Genomic DNA, 25,663 nt, shown 5'->3' on the forward strand with positions numbered 1-25,663 from the left:
TTATCTTGGAAAGTTTTGTTTTTAGTTGCAATTTCTTCTGCTAGAAGAGTTTCAGAATTATCTGCTCTGCAGTGTTCTCCTCCTTATCTGGTGTTCCACGCAGATAAGGTGGTTTTACGTACTAAACCTGGTTTTCTTCCAAAGGTTGTTTCTAACAAAAACATTAACCAGGAGATTATCGTACCTTCTCTGTGTCCGAAACCAGTTTCAAAGAAGGAACATTTGTTGCACAATTTGGATGTTGTTCGCGCTCTAAAATTCTATTTAGATGCTACAAAGGATTTTAGACAAACATCTTCCTTGTTTGTTGTTTATTCCGGTAAAAGGAGAGGTCAAAAAGCAACTTCTACTTCTCTCTCTTTTTGGATTAAAAGCATCATCAGATTGGCTTACGAGACTGCCGGACGGCAGCCTCCCGAAAGAATCACAGCTCATTCCACTAGGGCTGTGGCTTCCACATGGGCCTTCAAGAACGAGGCTTCTGTTGATCAGATATGTAGGGCAGCGACTTGGTCTTCACTGCACACTTTTACCAAATTTTACAAGTTTGATACTTTTGCTTCTTCTGAGGCTATTTTTGGGAGAAAGGTTTTGCAAGCCGTGGTGCCTTCCATTTAGGTGACCTGATTTGCTCCCTCCCTTCATCCGTGTCCTAAAGCTTTGGTATTGGTTCCCACAAGTAAGGATGACGCCGTGGACCGGACACACCTATGTTGGAGAAAACAGAATTTATGTTTACCTGATAAATTACTTTCTCCAACGGTGTGTCCGGTCCACGGCCCGCCCTGGTTTTTTTAATCAGGTCTGATAATTTATTTTCTTTAACTACAGTCACCACGGTACCATATGGTTTCTCCTATGCAAATATTCCTCCTTAACGTCGGTCGAATGACTGGGGTAGGCGGAGCCTGGGAGGGATCATGTGACCAGCTTTGCTGGGCTCTTTGCCATTTCCTGTTGGGGAAGAGAATATCCCACAAGTAAGGATGACGCCGTGGACCGGACACACCGTTGGAGAAAGTAATTTATCAGGTAAACATAAATTCTGTTTTTGAGGTTTGGGAAACTTTGCCCCTCCTGGTAGGAATGTATATCCCATACGTCACTAGCTCATGGACTCTTGCTAATATGAAAGAAATTAATTTATCAGGTAAGTTCTTACATAAATTATGTTTTTTATCTATCTATTTATTCTATTGACTACTAGGAGTCAATATCCAGAGCTAGGGTCCTTTAGGCAGGCGCTTAGTGTACCATCCACTGTCACCTATTGACGTTCAGTCTAATAAACGTTTAAATGCTGTTTTTAAACCACCTGTGGTTTCTCCAGGGCTTTTTCCTATTCCTGAGGCTATTTCTGATATGATTTCTAGGGAATGGAATAAGCCAGGTACTTCTTTCTCTTGTTAAGTGTGTTCAGTCCACGGGTCATCCATTACTTATGGGATATATTCTCCTTCCCAACAAGAAGTTGCAAGAGGATCACCCAAGCAGAGCTGCTATATAGCTCCTCCCCTCACATGTCATATCCAGTCATTCTCTTGCAACCCTCAACAAAGAAGGAGGTCGCGAGAGGAGCTGGAGTTTTTACTTAACTATTCTTCAATCAAAAGTTTGTTATTTTAAATGGCACCGGAGTGTGCTGTTTTTCTATCTCAGGCAGTATTTGGAAGAAGAAACTTCCTGCATTTTTTTCTATGATCTTAGCAGGCGTAACTAAGATCCACTGGCTGTTCTCGACATTCTGAGGAGTGGGGTAACTTCAGAAACTGGGAATAGCATGCGGGGTCCTCCGCAAATGAGGTATGTGCAGTACATTATTTTCTGGGAATGGAATTGACTAAGAAAATACTGCTGTTACCGTATGATGTAAGTACAGCCTTAAATGCAGTAGTGGCAACTGGTATCAGGCTGATAAATGTATGCGCAGTCGAGTTATTTTCTAGGGACTAGAATTTGACTGAGAAAATACTGTTAAAACTGAAATAATACTTAAGCCTTATCTGCAGTGGTAGCGACTGGTAGCAGGCTTAGTGATAACTTTGCATGACATTGGAAAATGTTGTTTTTTTAATAAAACGTTTACAGGCATGTTATTCGTTTTTGTGAGGTACTTTGGTGATAAATCTCTTTGGGCATGATTTTTTTCCCACATGGCTAACATATATTTTCTGCATGGAAACCGTTATATCAGGGCTCCCACTGTTGTAATAGGAGTGGGAGGGACCTTGTTTTAGCGCCTTGTTGCGCAGTTAAAATTCTAGCACAGTCTTCCTGCTTCTTCCTCCTTGATCCAGGACGTCTCTAGAGAGCTCAGGGGTCTGCAAAATTCATTTTTGAGGGAGGTAATCAGTCACAGCAGATCTGTGACAGTGTGTTTGACTGTGATTAAAAGCGTTAAATCTTAATTGATATCCGTTTTATCCGTTTTGGGTATTGAGGGGTTAATCATCCTTTTGCTAATGGGTGCAATCCTCTGCTAATAATACACTTCTTGTTAAGAATTGTTTAATTATATCTGTATTTTTGAAGCGCTGCAGCGTTTTTTATATTGCTTGTAAACTTCTTGAAAGTGATTTCCAAGCTTGCTAGTTTCATTGCTAAGTCTGTTTAAACATGTCTGATTCAGAGGAAACTGTTTGTTCATCATGTTCAAAAGCCAATGTGGAGCCCAATAGAACGATGTGTACCAATTGTATTGATATTGCTTTGAATAAAAGTCAATCTGTACCGATAGAGAAACTATCACCAGACAACGAGGGGGAAGTTATGCCGCCTAACTCTCCTCACGTGTCAGTACCTGCGTCTCCCGCTCGGGAGATGCGTAAGATTGAGACGCCAAGTACATCTAGGCCCTTACAAATCACTTTACATGATATGGCTAATGTTATGAAAGAAGTATTATATAATATGCCCGAATTAAGAGGCAAGCGCGATAGCTCTGGGTTAAGGACAGAGCGCGCTGATGACACGAGAGCCATGTCTGATACTGCGTCACAATTTGCAGAACATGAGGACGGTGAGCTTCATTCTGTCGGTGACGGTTCTGATCCGGGGAGACCGGATTCAGAAATTTAAAATTTTAAATTTAAGCTTGAGAACCTCCGTGTGTTACTAGGGGAGGTATTAGCGGCTCTGAATGATTGCGACACGGTGGCAATTCCAGAGAAAATGTGTAGGTTGGATAGATACTATGCGGTACCGGTGTGTACTGACGTCTTTCCTATACCAAAAAGACTTACAGAAATTATTAGTAAGGAATGGGATAGACCCGGTGTGCCTTTTTCCCCTCCCCCGATATTTAGAAAAATGTTTCCCATAGACGCCACCACACGAGACTTATGGCAGACGGTCCCTAAGGTGGAGGGAGCAGTTTCTACTTTAGCCAAACGTACCACTATCCCGGTGGAGGATAGCTGTGCTTTCTCAGATCCAATGGATAAAAAATTAGAGGGTTATCTTAAGAAAATGTTTGTCAAGGGAGGTTCCATCTGTCGAGGTTATCAACAAACCTAGTAAAGAGAGAGGCATTTCTACAATGTGTACAAGACCTCTTAATCATGGGAGTGATCCACTCAGTTCCGCGATCGGAACAGGGACAAGGATTTTACTCGAATCTATTTGTGGTTCCCAAAAAAGAGGGAACCTTCAGACCAATCTTGGACTTAAAGATCTTAAAAAAATTCCTAAGGGTACCATCGTTCAAGATGGAAACCATTCGAACCATCCTACCCATGATCTAAGAGGGTCAATATATGACCACAGTGGACTTAAAGGATGCTTACCTTCACATACCGATTCACAAAGATCATTATTGGTACCTAAGGTTTGCCTTTCTAGACAGGCATTACCAGTTTGTAGCTCTTCCCTTCGGGTTAGCCACGGCCCCGAGAATTTTTACGAAGGTTCTGGGCTCACTTCTGGCGGTACTAAGACCACGAGGCATAGCGGTGGTTCCGTACCTAGACGACATTCTGATACAAGCGTCAAGTTTTCAGAATGCAAAGTCTCATACAGAGATAGTTCTAGCATTTCTGAGGTCGCATGGGTGGAAAGTGAACGTGGAAAAGAGTTCTCTGTTACCACTCACAAGGGTTCCTTTTCTAGGAACTCTTATAGATTCTGTAGAGATGAAGATTTACCTGACGGAGTCCAGGTTATCAAAGATTCTCAATGCTTGCCGTGTCCTTCATTCCATTCCAAGCCCATCAGTAGCTCAGTGCATGGAGGTAATCGGCTTAATGGTTGCGGCAATGGACATAGTGCCATTTGCGCGCCTGCATCTCAGACCGCTGCAACTATGCATGCTCAGTCAATGGAACGGGGATTACTCAGATCTGTCCCCTTTGCTAAATCTGGACCAGGAGACCAGAGATTCTCTTCTCTGGTGGTTGTCACCCGTTCATCTGTCCAAAGGAATGACCTTTCGCAGACCAGATTGGACGATTGTAACAACGGATGCCAGCCTTCTAGGCTGGGGAGCAGTCTGGAATTCCCTGAAGGCGCAGGGATCGTGGACTCAGGAGGAGAAACTCCTTCCAATAAACATTCTAGAATTAAGAGCAATATTCAATGCTCTTCTAGCTTGGCCTCAGTTAGCAAAACTGAGGTTCATCAGATTTCAGTCGGACAATATCACGACTGTGGCTTACATCAATCATCAAGGGGGAACCAGGAGTTCCCTAGCGATGTTGGAAGTCTCGAAGATAATTCGCTGGGCAGAGTCTCACTCTTGCCACCTGTCAGCAATTTACATCCCAGGCGTGGAGAACTGGGAGGCGGATTTCCTAAGTCGCCAGACTTTTCATCCGGGAGAGTGGGCACTTCACCCGGAGGTATTTGCTGAACTGATTCGTCGTTGGGGCAAACCGGATCTGGATCTCATGGCATCTCGCCAGAACGCGAAGCTTCCTTGTTACGGATCCAGGTCCAGGGACCCGGGAGCGGTGCTGGTAGATGCATTAGCAGCCCCTTGGGTTTTCAACATAGCTTATGTGTTTCCACCATTTCCGTTGCTACCTCGACTGATTGCCAGGATCAAACAGGAGAGGGCATCGGTAATTCCGATAGCGCCTGCGTGGCCACGCAGGACTTGGTATGCAGACCTAGTGGACATGTCGTCCTGTCCACCATGGTCTCTACCTCTGAGGCAGGACCTTCTAATTCAGGGTCCTTTCAACCATCCAAACCTAATTTCTCTGAGGCTGACTGCCTGGAAATTGAACGCTTGATTCTATCAAAGCGTGGGTTTTCGGATTCGGTTATTGATACATTAATACAGGCTCGGAAACCTGTGACCAGAAAAATTTACCATAAGATATGGCGTAAATATTTATATTGGTGCGAATCCAAGAGTTACTCATGGAGTAAGGTTAGGATTCCTAGGATATTGGCTTTTCTACAAGAGGGTTTAGAAAAGGGTTTATCCGCTAGTTCGCTAAAGGGACAGATTTCCGCTCTGTCTATTCTTTTACACAAACGTCTGGCAGAGAATCCAGACGTCCAGGCTTTTTGTCAGGCTCTGGCTAGAATTAAGCCTGTGTTTAAAGCTGTTGCTCCTCCGTGGAGCTTAAACTTGGTTCTTAAAGTTCTTCAGGGTGTTCCGTTTGAACCCCTTCATTCCATTGATATTAAGCTTTTATCTTGGAAAGTTTTGTTTTTGATGGCTATTTCCTCGGCTCGAAGAGTCTCTGAGTTATCTGCCTTACATTGTGATTCTCCTTATCTGATCTTTCATTCAGACAAGGTAGTACTGCATACTAAACCTGGGTTTTTACCTAAGGTTGTTTCTAACAGGAATATCAATCAAGAGATTGTTGTTCCATCATTATGTCCTAATCCTTCTTCAAAGAAGGAACGTCTTTTGCATAATCTAGACGTGGTCCGTGCTCTGAAGTTCTACTTACAGGCAACTAAAGATTTTAGACAAACTTCTTCTCTGTTTGTCGTTTACTCTGGACAGAGGAGAGGTCAAAAGGCTTCGGCTACCTCTCTCTCTTTTTGGCTTTGTAGCATAATACGTTTAGCCTATGAGACTGCTGGACAGCAGCCTCCTGAAAGAATTACAGCTCATTCCACTAGAGCTGTGGCTTCCACCTGGGCCTTTAAGAATGAGGCCTCTGTTGAACAGATTTGCAAGGCTGCAACTTGGTCTTCACTTCATACTTTTCCCAAATTTTACAAATTTGACACTTTCGCTTCTTCGGAGGCTGGTTTTGGGAGAAAGGTTCTACAGACAGTGGTTCCTTCTGTTTAATGTTCCTGCCTTGTCCCTCCCATCATCCGTGTACTTAGCTTTGGTATTGGTATCCCTAAGTAATGGATGACCCGTGGACTGAACACACTTAACAAGAGAAAACATAATTTATGCTTACCTGATAAATTTATTTCTCTTGTAGTGTGTTCAGTCCACGGCCCGCCCTGTCTTTTTAAGGCAGGTTCTAAATTTTAAAATTATAACTCCAGTCACCACTGCACCTTATAGTTTCTCCTTTCTCGTCTTGTTTCGGTCGAATGACTGGATATGACATGTGAGGGGAGGAGCTATATAGCAGCTTTGCTTGGGTGATCCTCTTGCAACTTCCTGTTGGGAAGGAGAATATATCCCATAAGTAATGGATGACCCGTGGACTGAACACACTACAAGAGAAATAAATTTATCAGGTAAGCATAAATTATGTTTTTATTCCTTCTTCAAGGTTTAAAAAATTGTATCCTTTACCAGCAAAATCTACAGAGTTTTGGGGAAAAAATCCCCAAAGTTGATGGGGCTATTTCTGCTCTTGCTAAACGTAACACTATTCCTATGGAAGATAGTACTTCCTTTTAAGGATCCTTTAGATAGGGAGCTTGAATCTTATCTAAGGAAGGCCTATTTATATTCAGGTCATCTTCTCAGAGCTGCAATTTCTTTGGCTGATGTTGCGGCTGCATCAACCTTCTGGTTGGAGAATTTAGCGCAACAGGAATTGTATTTTTACTTATCTAGCATTATTCGCCTATTGCAATATGCTAATCATTTTATTGTGATGCATTTTTTGATATTATCAAAATTGATGTTAGATCCATGTCTTTAGCTATTTTAGCTAGAAGAGCTTTGTGGCTTAAATCTTGGAATGCTGATATGACATCTAAATCTAGATTACTATCTCTTTCCAAGGTAATAATTTATTTGGTTCTCAGTTGGATTCTATTATTTCAACTGTCATTGGGGGAAGGGAGTTTTTCTGCCTCAGGATTAAAAACCTAAGGGTAAATCTAAGGCTTCTAACCATTTTTCGTTCCTTCCGTCAGAATAAGGAACAAAAACTCAATCTTCCCCCTAAGGAGTCTGCTTCCAATTGGAAGCCTTCCTCAAATTTGAATAAATCCAAGCCATTTAAACCAAAGTCAGCCCCTAAGTCCACATGAAGGTGCAGCCCTCATTCCAGCTCAGCTGGTAGGGGGCAGATTAAGGGTTTTCAAAGATATTTGGATAAAATCTGTCCAAAATCAATGGATTCAGAGCATTGTCTCTAAAGGGTATCGAATAGGATTCAGAGTAATACCTCCTGTGAGAAGATTTTTCTCTCACGTATCCCAGTAAATCCAGTAAAAGCTCTGGCTTTCCTGAAGTGTGTTTCAGACCTGGAGTCTTCAGGGGTAATCATTTATCATTCCTCCTCAGGAACAAGGTTTGGGGTTTTATTCAAATCTATTCATTGTACCAAAGAAGGAAAATTTATTCAGACCAGTTCTGGATCTGAAACTTTTTGAATCGTTATGTAAGAGTACCAACTTTCAAGATGGTGACTATAAGGATTATTCTGCCTTTTGTTCAGCAAGGACATATGTCCACAATAGACTTGCAGGTTGCATACCTTCATATTCCGATTCATCCAGAACATTATCAGTTTCTGAGATTCTCTTTTCTAAACAAGCATTACCAATTTGTTGCTCTTCCATTTGGCCTAGCAACAGCTCCAAGAATCTTTTCAAAGGTTCTGGGTGCCCTACTCTCTGTATTCAGAGAACAAGGTATTGCGGTGTTTCCTTATTTGGACGATATCTTGGTACTAGCTCAGTCTTTGCGTACTGCAGAATCTCACACGAATCAACTAGTGTTGTTTCTTCGGAAACATGGTTGGAGGATCAATTTACCAAAAGTTTCTTGATTCCTCAGACAAGGGTCACCTTTTTAGGCTTCTAGATAGATTCAGTGTCCATGACTCTGTCTCTAACAGACAAGAGACGTTTAAAATTGGTTGCAGCATGCCGACACCTTCAGTTTCAGTCATTCCCTTCATTGGCTATGTGCATGGAAGTTTTAGGTCTCATGACTGCAGCATCGGACGCGATCCCCTTCAATGTACGACACTCTCTGACATGGTGGATAGATCACCATCGTTTAGTTCAAGGGGCTTCTTTTGTTCGGCTAACCTGGACTGTGATCACAACATATGCGAGTCTTTCAGGTTGGGGAGCTGTTTGGGGATCTCTGACAGCACAAGGGGTGTGGAAATTTCAAGAGGCGAGATTACCAATAAATATTTTAGAACTCCTTGCAATTCTCAGAGCTCTTCAGTTTTGGCCTCTGCTAAAGAGAGAACCGTTCATTTGTTTTCAGACAGACAATATCACAACAGTGGCATATGTCAATCATCAGGGTGGGACTCGCAGTCCCCAAGCTATAAAAAAAGTATCTTGGATACTTGTTTGGGCGGAATCCAGCTCTTGTCTAATCTCTGTGGTGCATATCCCAGGTGTAGACAATTGGGAGGCGGATTATCTCAGCCGCCAGACTTTACATCCAGAGGAGTGGTCTCTCCATTCAGATGTGTTTTCTTAGATTGTTCAGTTGTGGGGTCTTCCAGAGATAGATCTCATGGCCTTTCATCTAAACAGGAAACTTCCCAGATACCTGTCCAGGTCCAGGGATGTTCAGGCGGAAGCAGGGTATGCGCTGACACTTCCTTGGTGTTATCATCCTGCTTACATTTTCCCGCATCTAGTTCTCCTTCCAAGAGTGATCTCCAAAATCATCATGGAGCAATCATTTGTGTTGCTGGTGGCTCCAGCATGGCCACACAGGTTTTGGTATGCGTATCTGGTTTGGATGTCCAGTTGCCATTTTGGCCACTTCCGTTCGGCCAGACCTGCTATCTCAAGGTCCGTTTTTCCATCAGGATCTCAAATCATTAAATTTGAAGGTATGGAAATTGAACGCTTAGTACTAAGTCATAGAGGTTTCTCTGACTCCGTGATTAATACTATGTTACAAGCTCGTAAATCTGTTTCTAGAAAGATTTATTATAGAGTTTGGAAGACTTACATTTCATGGTGTTCTTCTCATAAATTCTCCTGGCATTCTTTTAGAATTCCTAGAATTGTACAGTTTCTTCAGGACAGTTTGGATAAGGGTTTGTCTGCAAGTTCCTTGAAAGGACAAAACTCCGCTCTTTCTGTTTTATTTCACAGGATAATACAAAGATATACAGAGCTACAATCTAAAGGTTAACTAAGCCTCTCTCCAACCGTCTCCCCAAGACTGTCAAAAAATAAACAAACTAAAACATAAATGAGAGGGCGCTACTAGCTAAGGTAACCAACACACTTAATCAGTAGTGCTAAAATTACAATCAACAGATAAGCCAGATATACAAAAAACATAAAACAACATACATATAAAATACTTTACTTCAGAATTATAAAAGCATAATTTGAGGGACGTCTCCCTGTATAATTATACAGTGAAATATAAAAAAACAATGAAAAATGATAAATAATTGTATAAAAATTGCTGGAATGGGGGGCGGAGCTTGGCTGTGCCGGAACATGGCTGCGTAGAGAGAGAGCTCCGGACTAAACAACTCTTGTCCTTCACGCTATAACCAGCCATCGACTGTGCAGACAGACACAAACTGCATCTAATGGCATTCTGCGACTGTGGGACTCAGAAGAGAATCATGCCGTGATTGTAAGTCAACGGTTAGAGCCCTTAACAAACACGCTCACACACTCGCTGAGACAGGCGCCATCTTGCCCCATGTTACAAGCAGCCCTCTAGGCCCCGGTGCAACCATACAGGGCAACAAATGCTGGAAAGCATAAAGCACAAAGTGTTTTGTATATCGGATCCCCAAGCTGTGAGTGAATCTAACTGAAAAGTCTGCCGCACTTAACTTCATTGGGCTAAAGAACTGTCACGCATGCTGCAGCCCAGATCATATCCCCACGTGGCAGGGGCCTGCTGTGCTATACAAATGGCTAGGTGAGATACAGCAAACTTTCCTGGCTTCGCAATAGATGCATGATAATATCGCTGGTAAGACACATGATATGGCATTAATAGATACAACCTCACATTTCCTGACGCGAACCACATATATATTTGGGGCCTGACAAAAGTATACCCGCATACATATACTTCTCTGGTACGCCAAGCTTCATAGTCGGCCGGGGGACACAAGACTAAGGGAGCCAAAGTGACAAGGCCACGCATTGGCGTAGGGGATCAGTACACTTCTGTGTACGGTGACAACTCATAATCACAATGGCTTCCAAAAAAGGCACTAAATCAGATAAAAATAATAAATCAACAACGCTCCCAATGTCTGTGAGCAACTTTTTGTGCACTAACGATACGTCTAATGCGGAGCAAAGAGATCTGGGAAGCACCACGCCAACCCTGCCAGATAATATACAACAACAAGTGGTTCCTGTGGTCTTTATGACACAGCTAAAAACAGATATAGCCATCCTTCCCTCGAAAACAGACTTTGATTCTTTAAAAAACCTAATTAAATCAGAACTCGCAAACATAAGAAAAGAGGTATCTGAGATAGGGCTCAGGTTGGAGGATCTAGAGGAGACACAGGAGTCAATCAATACACTGACCGACTCGATCACAACGCAAACCAACATCCATGAATCTAAGCTGTCAGCATTACAGGACAGATTGGATGATATGGACAACAGAAACCGTAGAAATAATTTAAGGATCCGCGGAATACCAGAGAAAATACCCAATACTGAATTGGAAACATATGTTCAAGATTTATTTCGTCACCTAAAGAAAGATCAGCAGGCTCCCTAGTGTGGAATTAGATAGAGTCCATAGGGCTCTCAGACCCCCACCTCCAGACAAAGCTCCTCCAAGGGATGTGATTTTAAGGTTCCTCCGATACAAAGATAAAGAGGAGGTGTGGTCTGCTGCTCGCCAACTAAGAGATATATCGTATCTAGATCACAATCTACAAGTCTTCTTGGATCTGAGCCCCAATACGCTGCAGAGAAGAAGGGACATTGCTTTTATAACGAGAGTGCTCAGGGACAAAAAGATTAAATACCGCTGGGGGTATCCCTTCAGCCTAATTGTTTCCTCCGATGGCAAGACTTTCATCTATAAAGAACCACAAGATCTAGAGACACTTGCTAAAGGACTAAATATATCCTTCAACATCCCTCCAGATTTTGACCTCCAGGGGGGGGGGGGTGGGGAGACTCAGGGGAGAAGCTGGTCCAGAGCTCACTGCAAAGAGGAAATCGATGGCAGATAGTGACCTCTGGCAAAAGAAAGAAGGACAAAATGGACTCTATCAATAAAAATGCTATGGTTTCTACCCCCCAGGAGACATGAAGAGGAACATTAATGGGTGAGATTGTGCCAGTCTAAAAATTTCTACTATGTATATGCCACTTGTTTTTATAGGTTTTAACGATATGTCAAAACAAAGCAGTAAGTTAAGAGTACGTTCTGTGCTCTATGGGATAGTCAGGAAGAATATGCACTAGAGAGGGCAATGTTGTTGTTTAGCATTCCTCCTTTTTCACTTTTATGGCTTTAAGCCGTATTTTGTTTTTTAAAGTTTACAGTTCATTGATTGTTATTACTAGGTTTTTATTAGTTATTGTTCGTATTGTAGAGTTCTATAGACTGACGTATCATGTACACATACTCCAGACTAGCTGGGAGGGCATGACATTTTACAGGACCTATAACATACTTACCTCCTCTAACATAATTCATGGAGTCTACAGATAAACAAAAGGGCATCACCTTCCTTACAGTCAACGCAAAGGGCCTTAACAGCCCATTCAAGAGAAATATAGCTATGAAGGATTTCAAGGAGAGGAAAGGCGATGTAGTCTTTGTACAAGAGACACACTTTTTAAAAAATAGGGAACCACAGACGTTTAAATACAAATTTGGAGAATCCTTTTATTCCTCCAGCAATACTAAGAAAGGCAGAGTTGGGATATTATTTAGGAAAGGCATAGCATTTCAGACCCACAAGTGCATAAAAGATAAATCAGGGAGATTCCTAATCTTAGTGGGTAAATTATTCCATAAACAAGTAACTCGGGTCAACGCATATGCACCAAACACATCACAAGTCGCCTTTTTTAGAACTCTAACTAACGCCATACTAGATGCAGCAAAGGGACCCTTGATAGTATGTGGTGACCTCAACTGCACCCTAGACCCTTCAGTAGACAACTCGACAGGGACATCATCCACGGCACACGTAATCATTAGCAGGCTCAAAAGGTGTCTCAGGGAATTAGCCTTACACGATACATGGAGAATACACAATAGAACAACGAAAGATTACACATTCTATTCCCACCCTCATGCTAGATACTCAAGAATAGATTATATCCTTACAGATGTTACTAATTTGGTTTTGGTGAGGAACTGTAAGATACTCCCCACATCCTGTACAGATCACTCCATGGTCAGTTGTAGTATGCGCTGGGATACAAGAGAGGGCACTGAATACATATGGAAGTTGGAGGATAGACTCCTTGACGACCCAATTTATACAGAAAAAAATGAGAAAATCCTATCTGAATTTTTTCAGTTTAATACCAGCCCGGAAGTTGATATCAAATACAGATGGGGAGCCCATAATGCTGTCCTTAGGGGGGAAATTATGAGCATAAAGGCACACCAAGTTAAACAGCAAAGAACCCACTTAGTCAGTCTTAACTAGCGTAGAGGAACTAGAGAGAGCCCATAAACTGGAACCACAAAATACACAAATATTAGACCAACTAATGGATCACAGGGGACAGTTCAATGCAATAATTGATAAAGAATGCAAAATATCAGCACTTAAACTAAAACAAATGTATTATGAGGGCAATAACAAATGTAGCAGATTGTTCGCCAGAAAGTTGAAGCGCAGGACAAATAAAACGTACATATTAAAAATTAAAGACTACAGAGGGAAGGAGACCTCTTCATCTGCCCATATTGCCGAGGCCTTCCGTACATATTATGAGAAATGATATAACTTACAAGAACCCCCTCCAGATAACACACACACATTTATAGACCAATTGGTATTACCAGATATTGGAGAAGAGGAAAGGACCCGCCTTGACGAACCTTTCACAATAAATGAAATACAAAATATAATTAGGGATCTACCAAATGAAAAAGCCCCTGGCCCCGATGGCTTCACAACCCACTATTATAAAAAATGTATTGATATTTTATCCCCCCAGTTGCTAGACCTATTCCAATCCATTTCGGAAAAAAACCCCTTCTTAGAAGAATCTTTAGCTGCCCATATAGTGGTGCTCCCCAAGCCGGGTAGGAACCCAGATAGAGTGGAAAACTTCAGACCCATATCCCTGCTTAATAACGATATAAAAATATTTGCAAAATTACTGGCCAATAGGTTAAACCCCATTATTCCTTAGATAATTGACAAAGATCAGGTGGGTTTCGTCATCGGCAGGGAGGCTCGCGACAATACCGTGAGAGCTATTGACCTAATAGATTATGCAACATCTCAAAATATCCCATTGGTGCTGATCTCCACGGATGCGGAGAAAGCTTTCGACCGCGTCCGATGGAGATTTTTGCGGGCAATGTTAGAAAAATTTGGAATGGGGGCCCCATTTATATCGAAAATTATGGCATTATATAGTTCACCATCAGCTAGAGTCCGGGTGAACGGGGTGCTGTCCCAAACTTTCTCGATAAGTAACGGTACGAGACAAGGGTGCCCCTTGTCCCCTCTGCTGTTTGCTTGCGCAGTGGAAGCATTGGCGGTGAGAATCAGGAACGACACAAATATTATGGGAGTTAAAATTAAGGAAAGGGATTACAAAATCATGCTATACGCAAATGACATTTTATTTACAATTACTAACCCACTCTCCTCATTACCACTTGTGCTCCAACACCTGAAAGACTTTGAGCATGCCTCAAACTTCCTGGTTAATAAATCAAAATCAGAGAAACTTAATATCTCTCTCGCACAGGCACACCTAAACCAATTGAGAAACAATTGCCCTTTCAGATGGCAGGAAAAATCTCTAAAATATCTGGGGATACTACTTACACAAAACACACAAGATTTATTTAACACTAACTTTATTCCCTACAGAGGCGTATAATAGCCGACTTATCTTCCTGGAGATCCCTACAAATGTCCTGGTTAGGGAGAATTAATATATTTAAAATGAATGTCCTACCCCGAATTCTGTATGTCTTACAGGCACTACCTATCCCACTCCCACCCAACTTTCTCCCATGCAATCGAAAATCCTAGAATTTATTTGGGATCAGAAAGCAGCCAGAATAAATAAAAGCATTATGAGCACAACCCTGTTATGCGGCGGGCTGGGAGCTCCCGACCTGATGAAATACAGATATGCAACCTATTTACAAAGAATACTAGACTGGCACTATAACTTTCAAAATAAGGCATGGGTTCAATTAGAACATGAAATGTCAAATATATCTCATTTGGGTTCCCAATGCTGGACTAGTTTGGGCGGCACAAACAGAGACCATAAATTACATAAGGTAGTTTCTGAGACTTTTAAAAACTGGAATAAAATTTTACTAAGATTCCCTCACGTGTCCTCGAGACACTCTCTTTGACCCCACTTTATGAAAATGATGATTTCATACCGGGTTCTCGCTGTTCTCGTTTTAGGGGCAGTATGCCAAACAGAACGCTACACGTACATCAATTAGGTAATGAGCACACACTCTACACAAGAGAGGAACTAGTGGGAGGGGGCCTCATGATGTTTGGGGACTGGCTATTTCATCAGCAGTGCACCTCCTTTATCTATAAACACAGTGACAGGAGAAACCTAATAAGACCCCTAACTCAATTTGAAACTATGTGCACCTCGCCAAAACCTCTGAGCCATTCCCTCTCCTTATTATACAAACTATTACAGATGAAAACACTGGGCCATAGTCCATATTACTTGGAGAGATGGAACAATGAATTAGGTATTGATATCAACCAGGGTGAGGCAAAAAAGGTTTTTTACAATATGGCTAGGTCATCAGTGTCAGCTAAACTGACAGAACTAAATCTTAAAATACTTCACAGGTGGTACATGACACCTGTTAGATTACAAAAGCTTTTTCACACACGATCCAATATGTGCTGGCGCTGTGACACAGAAAGAGGCACAATGTCCCATCTATGGTGGTCCTGTAATATAATAGCACCAACATGGGTAAGAATAACAGCCGAAGCTTCCAAAATATTAGGGAGAACGATACCATCAGACCCCAAAATATGGTTATTCTTGAGTACACCCAAAAAATTCACGACAGCACAAAAAAAAAAAAAGATGTGTATCCTAAGTAATGGCATGAAAAATCTACTGGCCCAGAACTGGAAGTCAAGAAATGTCCCAGACTTAGCACAATGGATTCATAAATGTAATGACATATTAAATATGGAAGAGTATCACTACATGAGGAATAAAAATATGGAGATATATGCTCAGTTGAGGGAAATGTGGGAGGCATATTTAGAAGATGGGTTCAAAGGTCAACAACAAACTGTTATGGGGGGATCACAAATGACATAATCTGCTAAAAATGTAATCAGCAGATGAGAGGAAGGTCTTAGCCCAATAAAGTTATGCAGTTAATAAATAAATAAATAAAAAATTTGCTGGAATACCACCCTAAAAATGTTTTTAAGAAAAAATGGTAAAAAATAAAAAAATGACTAAAAATTATATTAACTCACATAAAGTTAACATCAATTAATCATTCTTAAGACAAAAGTCCAAAAAGATCCGGTCTGAGATGTAGAGTTGCAATATAATACAAATGTCTACAATAATGTATCCAGCCAGGCCTTCGGCAGAACATACATGGATACAATGTCCATATCTTGGCGTTTAAAACGCTATGTTATATAGAAGATATGAGCTGTAACTTAGTTATTGTGTTAGAAGGAAGTCAGATGTCGTACATCAGAAGTATATGTGAAAACAGCCTCCATGTTGTCGGTAAACTTAAACACCTCTTGATAATATGTGAGTGCTGTTCACCTTAAGATCGAAACAATATCTATTACTCACACCTTTGCAGAGCAGCTATGGTTCGTTCAGAACTTCCACTGTAGCCGAATATATTTACACTGCGGTCAGCGTCTCGCTGGACTTCACGCTCCTTTCGGCATCTGTTACAACCAACAGGATCCCGGCACGGCACAAGCTTGTCTCTTCCTTCCCGTACCGGGATCCTGTTGGTTGTAACAGGCGCCGAAAGGAGCGTGAAGTCCAGCGAGACGCTGACCGCAGTGTAAATATATCCGGCTACAGTGGAAGTTCTGAACGAACCATAGCTGCTCTGCAAAGGTGTGAGTAATAGATATTGTTTCGATCTTAAGGTGAACAGCACTCACATATTATCAAGAGGTGTTTAAGTTTACCGACAACACGGAGGCTGTTTTCACATATACTTCTGATGTACGACATCTGACTTCCTTCTAACACAATAACTAAGTTACAGCTCATATCTTCGATATAACATAGCTTTTTAAACGCCAAGATTTGGACATTGTATCCATGTATGTTCTGCCGAAGGCCTGGCTGGATACATTATTGTAGACATTTGTATTATATTGCAACTCTACATCTCAGACCGGATCTTTTTGGACTTTTGTCTTAAGAATGATTAATTGATGTTAACTTTATGTGAGTTAATATAATTTATAGTCATTTTTTTTATTTTTTACCATTTTTTCTTAAAAACATTTTTAGGGTGGTATTCCAGCAATTTTTATACAATTATTTGTCATTTTTCATTGTTTTTTATATTTCACTGTATAATTATACAGGGAGACGTCCCTCAAATTATGCTTTTATAATTCTGAAGTAAAGTATTTTATATGTATGTTGTTTTATGTTTTTTGTATATCTGGCTTATCTGTTGATTGTAATTTTAGCACTACTGATTAAGTGTGTTGGTTACCTTAGCTAGTAGCGCCCTCTCATTTATGTTTTAGTTTGTTTTATTTCACAGAAAGATTGCTATACTTCCTGATATACACTATTTTGTACAGGATTTAGTTCGTATTAAACCTGTTATGTAATCAATTTCTCCTCCTTGGAGTCTTAATTTGGTTCTGACTGCTTTACAGGTTCTTCCATTTGAACCTATGCATTTTTTGGACATTTAACTACTTTCTTGGAAAGTGTTGTTCCTTTTGGCCATCTCTTCTGCTAGAAGAGTTTCTGAGTTATCTTCTCTTTATTGTGAGTCTCCTTTTCTGATTTCTCTTGTTAAGTGTATTCAGTCCACGGGTCATCCATTACTTATGGGATTATATCTCCTTCCCAACAGGAAGTTGCAAGAGGATCACCCAAGCAGAGCTGCTATATAGCTCCTCCCCTTACATGTCATACCCAGTCATTCTATTGCAACTCAACTAGATAGGTCGTTGTGAGAGGTCTGTGGTGTTTTTTATATTTAGTTTATTTCTTCAATCAAAAGTTTGTTATTTTAAATGGCACCGGAGTGTGCTGTTTGTTCTCAGGCAGTATTTAGAAGAAGAATCTGCCTGCGTTTTCTATGATCTTAGCAGAAGTAACTAAGATCCACTGGCTGTTCTCGCACATTCTGAGGAGTGGGGTAACTTTCAGAAAGGGAATAGCATGTGGGGAATCCTGTAAACAAGGTATGTGCAGTAAATTATTTTTCTAAGGAATGGAATTGACTAAGAAAATACTGCTGATACCGATGTAATGTAAGTACAGCCTTAAATGCAGCAGCGACTGGTATCAGGCTGATGAATGTATGTACAATAAGTAATTTTCTAAGGAATGGAATTTGACTAAGAAAATACTGTAATACTAGTATTGTATAAGCCTTAACTGCAGTAGAAGCGACTGGTAGCAGCTGGCTTATAAATAACACTACCTAACTTTTAAAGTGTATGTTTAAAACGTTTACTGGCATGTTATTCGTTTTTTGTGAGGTACTTTGGTGATAAATCTTTTGGGGCATGATTTTCCACATGGCTGTTGTTTATTTCTATATAGAAACGATTAACTGAGGTTTCCCACTGTTGTAATAGGAGTGGGAGGAGCCTATTTTAGCGCTTTTTTGCGCAGTAAAAATTCAGTTTCAGTCTTCCTGTTTCTTCCTCCTTGATCCAGGACGTCTCTAGAGAGCTCAGGGGTCTTCAAAAGTCATTTTGAGGGAGGTAATCAGTCACAGCAGACCTGTGACAGTGTGTTTGACTGTGATAAAAATGTTAATTGTTAAATTGATTATCCGTTTTTGGGTATTAAGGGGTTAATCATCCATTTGCTAGTGGGTGCAATACTTTTCTAACTTAATACATTCACTGTGAAAATTTGGTTGCTATAACTGATTTGGTTCATTGTTATTTCAACTGTGACGTTTTTTTGTGCTTCTTAAAGACGCAGTAGCGTTTTTTATATTGCTTGTAAATTTATTTGAAAGGATTTTCCAAGCTTGCTAGTCTCATTGCGAGTCTGTTTAAACATGTCTGACACAGATGAATCTGTTTGTTCACTATGTTTGAAGGCCAATGTGGAGCCCCACAGAAATTTGTGTACTAAATGTATTTATGTCACTTTGAATAAAAGTCAATCTATGTCTGTAAAGAAATTATCACCAGACAAAGAGGGGGAAGTTATGCCGACTAACTCTCCTCACATGTCAGTACCTTCGCCTCCCGCTCAGGAGGCGCGTGATATTGTGGCGCCAAGTGCATCAGAGAGGCCCATACAAATCACTTTGCAAGACATGGCTGCTGTTATGACAGAGGTATTATCTAAATTGCCTGAATAAAGAGGCAAGCGCAACAGCTCTGGGTTGAGGACAGAGCGCGCTGATGATGTGAGAGCCATGTCTGATACTGCGTCACAATTTGCAGAACATGAGGACGGAGAGCTTCATTCTGTGGGTGACGGATCTGATCCAGGGAGACCGGATTCAGAGATTTCTAATTTTAAATTTAAGCTTGAAAACCTCCGCGTATTGCTAGGGGAGGTATTAGCGGCTCTGAATGATTGTAACACGGTTGCAATTCCAGAGAAAGTATGTAGGTTGGATAGATACTTGCGGTACCGGTGTGTACTGACGTTTTTCCTATACCTAAAAGGCTTACAGAAATTATTAGCAAGGAGTGGGATAGACCCGGTGTGCCCTTTTCCCCACCTCCGATATTTAGAAGAATGTTCCCAATAGACGCCACCACACGAGACTTATGGCAGACGGTCCCTAAGGTGGAGGAAGCAGTTTCTACTTTAGCTAAGCGTACCACTATCCCGGTGGAGGATAGTTGTGCTTTTTCGGATCCAATGGATAAAAAATTAGAAGGTTACCTTAAGAAAATGTTTGTTCAACAAGGTTTTATCTTACAGCCCCTTGCATGCATTGCGCCTGTCACTGCTTCTGCGGCATTCTGGTTTGAGTCTCTGGAAGAGGCCATTCGCACAGCTCCATTGGATGAGATTATGGCCAAGCTTAAAGCACTTAAGCTAGCTAATGCATTTGTTTCTGATGCCGTTGTACATTTAACCAAACTAACGGCTAAGAACTCCGGATTCGCCATCCAGGCGCGCAGAGCGCTATGGCTTAAATCCTGGTCAGCTGACGTGACTTCTAAATCTAAATTGCTTAATATTCCTTTCAAAGGGCAGACCTTATTCAGGCCCGGCTTGAAAGAAATTATTGCTGACATTACTGGGGGTAAGGGTCATACTCTTCCTCAAGACAGGGCCAAGTCAAAGGCCAAATAGTCTAATTTTCGTGCCTTTCGTAACTTCAAGGCAGGAGCAGCATCAACTTCCTCCGCCCCAAAACAGGAAGGACCTGTTGCTCGTTATAGACAGGGCTGGAAAACTAACCAGTCCTGGAACAAGGGCAAGCAGGCCAGAAAGCCTTCTTCTGCCCCTAAGACAGCATGAAGAGAGGGTCCCCTATCCGGAAACGGATCTAGTGGGGGGCAGACTATCTCTCTTCGCCCAGGCTTGGGCAAGAGATGTCCAGGATCCCTGGGCGTTGGAGATCATATCTCAGGGATATCTTCTGGACTTCAAAGCATCTCCTCCACAAGGGAGATTTCATCTTTCAAGGTTATCAGCAAACCAAATAAAGAAAGAGGCATTTCTACGCTGTGTGCAAGACCTCTTAGTCATGGAGGTGATCCACCCAGTTCCGCGGACGGAACAAGGGCAAGGGTTTTACTCGAATCTGTTTGTGGTTCCCAAGAAAGAGGGAACCTTCAGGCCAATCTTGGACCTAAAAATCTTAAACAAATTCCTAAGAGTTCCATCATTCAAAATGGAAACTATTCGAACCATCCTACCCATGATCCAAGAGGGTCAATACATGACCACGGTAGACTTAAAGGATGCCTACCTTCATATACCGATTCACAAAGATCATTATCGGTACCTAAGATATGCCTTTCTAGACAGGCATTACCAGTTTGTAGCTCTTCCCTACGGCCCCGAGAATCTTTACAAAGGTTCTGGGCTCACTTCTGGCGGTTCTAAGACCGCGAGGCATAGCGGTGGCTCCGTATCTAGACGACATCCTGATACAGGCGTCATGCTTTCAAATGGCCAAGTCTCATACAGAGATAGTTCTGGCATTTCTGAGGTCGCATGGGTGGAAAGTGAACGTGGAAAAGAGTTCTCTATCACCACTCACAAGAGTCTCCTTTCTAGGGACTCTTATAGATTCTGTAGAGATGAAAATTTACCTGACGGAGTCCAGGTTATCAAAGCATCTAAATGCTTGCCGTGTCCTTCATTCCGTTCCACGCCCGTCAGTGGCTCAGTGCATGGAAGTAATCGGCTTAATGGTAGCGGCAATGGACATAGTGCCATTTGCGCACCTGCATCTCAGACCGCTGCAATTATGCATGCTAAGTCAGTGGAATGGGGATTATTCAGATTTGTCCCCTCTGCTAAGTCTGGACCAAGAGACCAGAGATTCTCTTCTCTGGTGGCTTTCTCGGGTCCATCTGTCCAAGGGTATGACCTTTCGCAGGCCAGATTGGACGATTGTAACAACAGATGCCAGCCTTCTAGGTTGGGGCGCAGTCTGGAACTCCCTGAAGGCTCAGGGATTATGGACTCAGGAGGAGAAACTCCTCCCAATAAATATTCTGGAGTTGAGAGCAATACTCAATGCTCTTCTGGCTTGGCCTCAGTTAGCAACTCTGAGGTTCATCAGATTTCAGTCGGACAACATCACGACTGTGGCTTACATCAACCATCAAGGGGAAGCAGGAGTTCCCTAGCAATGTTGGATGTCACAAAGATAATTCGCTGGGCAGAGTCTCACTCTTGCCATCTGTCAGCGATCTACATCCCAGGCGTGGAGAACTGGGAGGCGGATTTTCTAAGTCGCCAGACTTTTCATCCGGGGGAGTGGGAACTTCACCCGGAGGTCTTCACTCAACTGATTCATCGTTGGGGCAAACCAGATCTGGATCTCATGGCGTCTCGCCAGAACGCCAAGCTTCCTTGTTACGGATCCAGGTCCAGGGACCCGGGAGCGGTGCTGATAGATGCTCTGACAGCCCCTTGGGTCTTCAACATGGCTTATGTGTTTCCACCATTCCCGATGCTTCCTCGACTGATTGCCAAGATCAAACGGGAAAGAGCGTCGGTGATTCTGATAGCGCCTGCGTGGCCACGCAGGACCTGGTATGCAGACCTAGTGGACATGTCGTCCTGTCCACCATGGTCTCTGCCTCTGAGGCAGGACCTAATTCAGGGTCCTTTCAATCATCCAAATCTAATTTCTCTGAGGCTGACTGCATGGAGATTGAACGCTTGATTCTATCAAAGCGTGGCTTCTCGGAGTCGGTTATTGATACCTTAATACAGGCTCGGAAACCTGTTACCAGAAAAATGTACCATAAGATATGGCGTAAATATTTATACTGGTGCGAATCCAAGAGTTACTCATGGAGTAAGGTTAGGATTCCTAGGATATTGTCTTTTCTACAAGAGGGTTTAGAAAAGGGCTTATCTGCTAGTTCGTTAAAGGGACAGATTTCTGCTCTGTCTATTCTTCTACACAAACGTCTGGCAGAAGTTCCAGACGTTCAGGCTTTTTGTCAGGCTTTGGCTAGGATTAAGCCTGTGTTTAAGACTGTTGCTCCGCCGTGGAGTTTAAACTTAGTTCTTAAAGTTCTTCAAGGTGTTCCGTTTGAACCCCTTCATTCCATTGATATTAAGCTATTATCTTGGAAAGTTCTGTTTTTGATGGCTATTTCCTCGGCTCGTAGAGTCTCTGAGTTATCTGCCTTACATTGTGATTCTCCTTATCTGATTTTCCATTCAGACAAGGTAGTTCTGCGTACTAAACCTGGTTTCTTACCTAAGGTAGTTTCTAACAGGAATATCAATCAAGAGATTGTTGTTCCATCACTGTGTCCTAACCCTTCTTCAAAGAAGGAACGACTTGCATAATCTGGACGTAGTCCGTGCCCTGAAGTTCTATTTGCAGGCAACTAAAGATTTTCGTCAAACTTCTTCCCTGTTTGTCGTTTACTCTGGACAGAGGAGAGGTCTAAAAGCTTCGGCTACCTCTCTCTCCTTTTGGCTTCGTAGCATAATACGCTTAGCCTATGAGACTGCTGGACAGCAGCCTCCTGAAAAAATTACAGCTCATTCCACTAGAGCTGTGGCTTCCACCTGGGCCTTTAAGAATGAGGCCTCTGTTGAACAGATTTGCAAGGCTGCAACTTGGTCTTCACTTCACACTTTTTCAAAATTTTACAAATTTGACACTTTTGCTTCTTCGGAGGCTGTTTTTGGGAGAAAGGTTCTACAGGCAGTGGTTCCTTACGTTTAATGTTCCTGCCTTGTCCCTCCCATCATCCGTGTACTTTAGCTTTGGTATTGGTATCCCATAAGTAATGGATGACCCGTGGACTGAATACACTTAACAAGAGAAAACATAATTTATGCTTACCTGATAAATGTATTTCTCTTGTAGTGTATTCAGTCCACGGCCCGCCCTGTCTTTTAAGGCAGATCTAAATTTTAATTCAAACTACAGTCACCACTGCACCCTATGGTTTCTCCTTTCTTGTCTTGTTTCGGTCGAATGACTGGGTATGACATGTGAGGGGAGGAGCTATATAGCAGCTCTGCTTGGGTGATCCTCTTGCAACTTCCTGTTGGGAAGGAGATATAATCCCATAAGTAATGGATGACCCGTGGACTGAATACACTACAAGAGAAATAAATTTATCAGGTAAGCATAAATTATGTTTTTTTTCATCAGGATAAGGCAGTTTTGTGGACTTCTTTTTAATTTTTACCTAAGGTTGTGAATTCTAACAACATTAGTAGAGAAATTGTTGTCCCTTCCTTTTGTCCTAATCCTCAGAATTCTTTGGAAAGTTCCTTACATTCTTTGGATGTGGTAAGAGTTTTGAAATACTATGTGGAAGCTACTAAAGATTTCAGGAAGACTTCCAGTCTATTTGTTTTATTTTCTGGTCCTAGGAAAGGTCAGAAGGCTTCTGCTATTTCCTTGGCTTCTTGGTTGAAACTTTTGATTCATCAAGTTTATTTTGAGTCGGGTCAGGCCCCGCCTCAGAGAATTACAGCTCATTCTACTAGATCAGTCTCCACTTCGTGGGCTTTTAAGAATGAAGCTTCAGTTGATCAGATTTGCAAAGCGGCAACTTGGTCCTCTTTGCAGTTTTTGGTAGAAAAGTTCTTCAGGCAGCTGTTTCAGTTTGATTCTTCTGCTTTTGATTTAAGTTTTTTTCTTTCAAGTGAAATAAATTTATATTTTTGGGTTGTGGATTCATTTTTTTCAGCAGATTATGGCTGTTTTTATTTTATTCCCTCCCTCTCTAGTGACTCTTGAGTGGAGATCCACATCTTGGGTATTGATATCACATATGTTACTAGCTCATGGACTCTTGCCAATTACATGAAAGAAAACATAATTTATGTAAGAACTTACCTGATAAATTAATTTCTTTCATATTGGCAAGAGTCCATGATGCCCACCCTTTTTAAGGTGGTTATGATTTTTTGTATAAAGCACAATTATTTCCAAATTTCCTTTGTTGATGCTTTCTACTCCTTTCTTTATCACCCCACTGCTTGGCTATTCGTTAAACTGAATTGTGGGTGTGGTGAGGGGTGTATTTATAGGCATTTTGAGGTTTGGGAAACTTTGCCCCTCCTGGTAGGATTGTATATCCCATATGTCACTAGCTCATGGACTCTTGCCAATATGAAAGAAATGAATTTATCAGGTAAGTTCTTACATAAATTATGTTTTTTATATAGTATTTTTAAATCCTGGTCTTTAAATCAATTAACTTTACAATCACTTTAAGTCTCAGTTTGAAGTATTTATTTCAATATGTAGATTAAAAGGTTTTTTGTTTTTTTTAGGCAGACCTATCAAACCCCAGGCATGGGGGATTCTCTTCGTCAACAGTTGGGGTCACGTCTTGCATGGACTTTAGCAGCTGGCCAGCAACCATTAACGAACACTACCTCCAAAGGCCTTTCTAATGCTATGTCTCGAGGTGTGGCCAGAACTAGAAGAGAAGGAGACACAAGTGGTAAGGACAATTAAATAAACAATATTTTCAGGGTTCAGAGAGCATTTAATGTTTATGGAATTACTTTACATTTTCCAAATATATCTGCTATCTGTGATCATTGATAACTAAATTTCAGCATTTCTCTGTTTAGATATGTTTGCACAATGTAAGTATTCTATCTTAATCCCCTGAAATGTATCTTTATTTGGAATATTGAAGTAGCAGTTAATTCTGAAATATTTAACATCCTTTCCTGTGTTTTTTTTAATGGGTGAAATGTTATTTTTGTATGCTGTTTCTAAAATAGTTTTATATTTTTTCCCTTTGTTCCAGGATCTCTCGAAATAACAGAGCCATTTCTTGTAAGAGATATCTTGTATGTTTTCCAGGGAATTGATGGGAAATGCATAAAAATGTGTAGCTCTGATAATTGCTACAAAGTAGACAGCAAGGTAAATATAAATTGTATATGTTTTATCAGGCTTAAACACAACATAAGAGGAAAGTAAGCATACAATGACTTACTCAAAATGTCTGTGGAATAATCTTGGAGATATTTCTTTGCTGAGCAACTACTTTCTTGTAGGGATCCATTGTCAGCCTTCCATTTATGTACCAGACGTATACCTTTTTTATTTTTAGTTCAGCATGTACCGATTGACAACATTACCAGTGCTATGTAATTGTTAACATTCAAAGTGACTTTTTTTTCTTGTTTCTTAATATAGAGTAGTCTTATACATGTAAAGAAATATATACATTTTAGAACTTGTGTGCCTAAGGATGTGGACCTATTGTGCCATCTAGTGTACAAAATAAAATATTGATAC

General features: G+C 41.4%; 1 protein-coding gene across 1 annotated transcript in view; it reads left to right on the forward strand.

The window, feature by feature from the left end:
• Nucleotides 1–25,663, forward strand: part of TUBGCP3 (tubulin gamma complex associated protein 3) — a 932,421-nt gene that overhangs the window by 386,394 nt on the left and 520,364 nt on the right. The window contains exons 6-7 of the mRNA XM_053705469.1: nt 24,679–24,851; nt 25,167–25,285. Of these exons, the coding sequence (XP_053561444.1) occupies nt 24,679–24,851; nt 25,167–25,285 (292 nt within the window). The remainder of the gene's footprint in view (nt 1–24,678; nt 24,852–25,166; nt 25,286–25,663) is intronic.

The sequence above is a fragment of the Bombina bombina genome, chromosome 3 (assembly GCF_027579735.1).
Source record: "Bombina bombina isolate aBomBom1 chromosome 3, aBomBom1.pri, whole genome shotgun sequence".
In the NCBI taxonomy this organism is placed as follows: domain Eukaryota; kingdom Metazoa; phylum Chordata; class Amphibia; order Anura; family Bombinatoridae; genus Bombina; species Bombina bombina.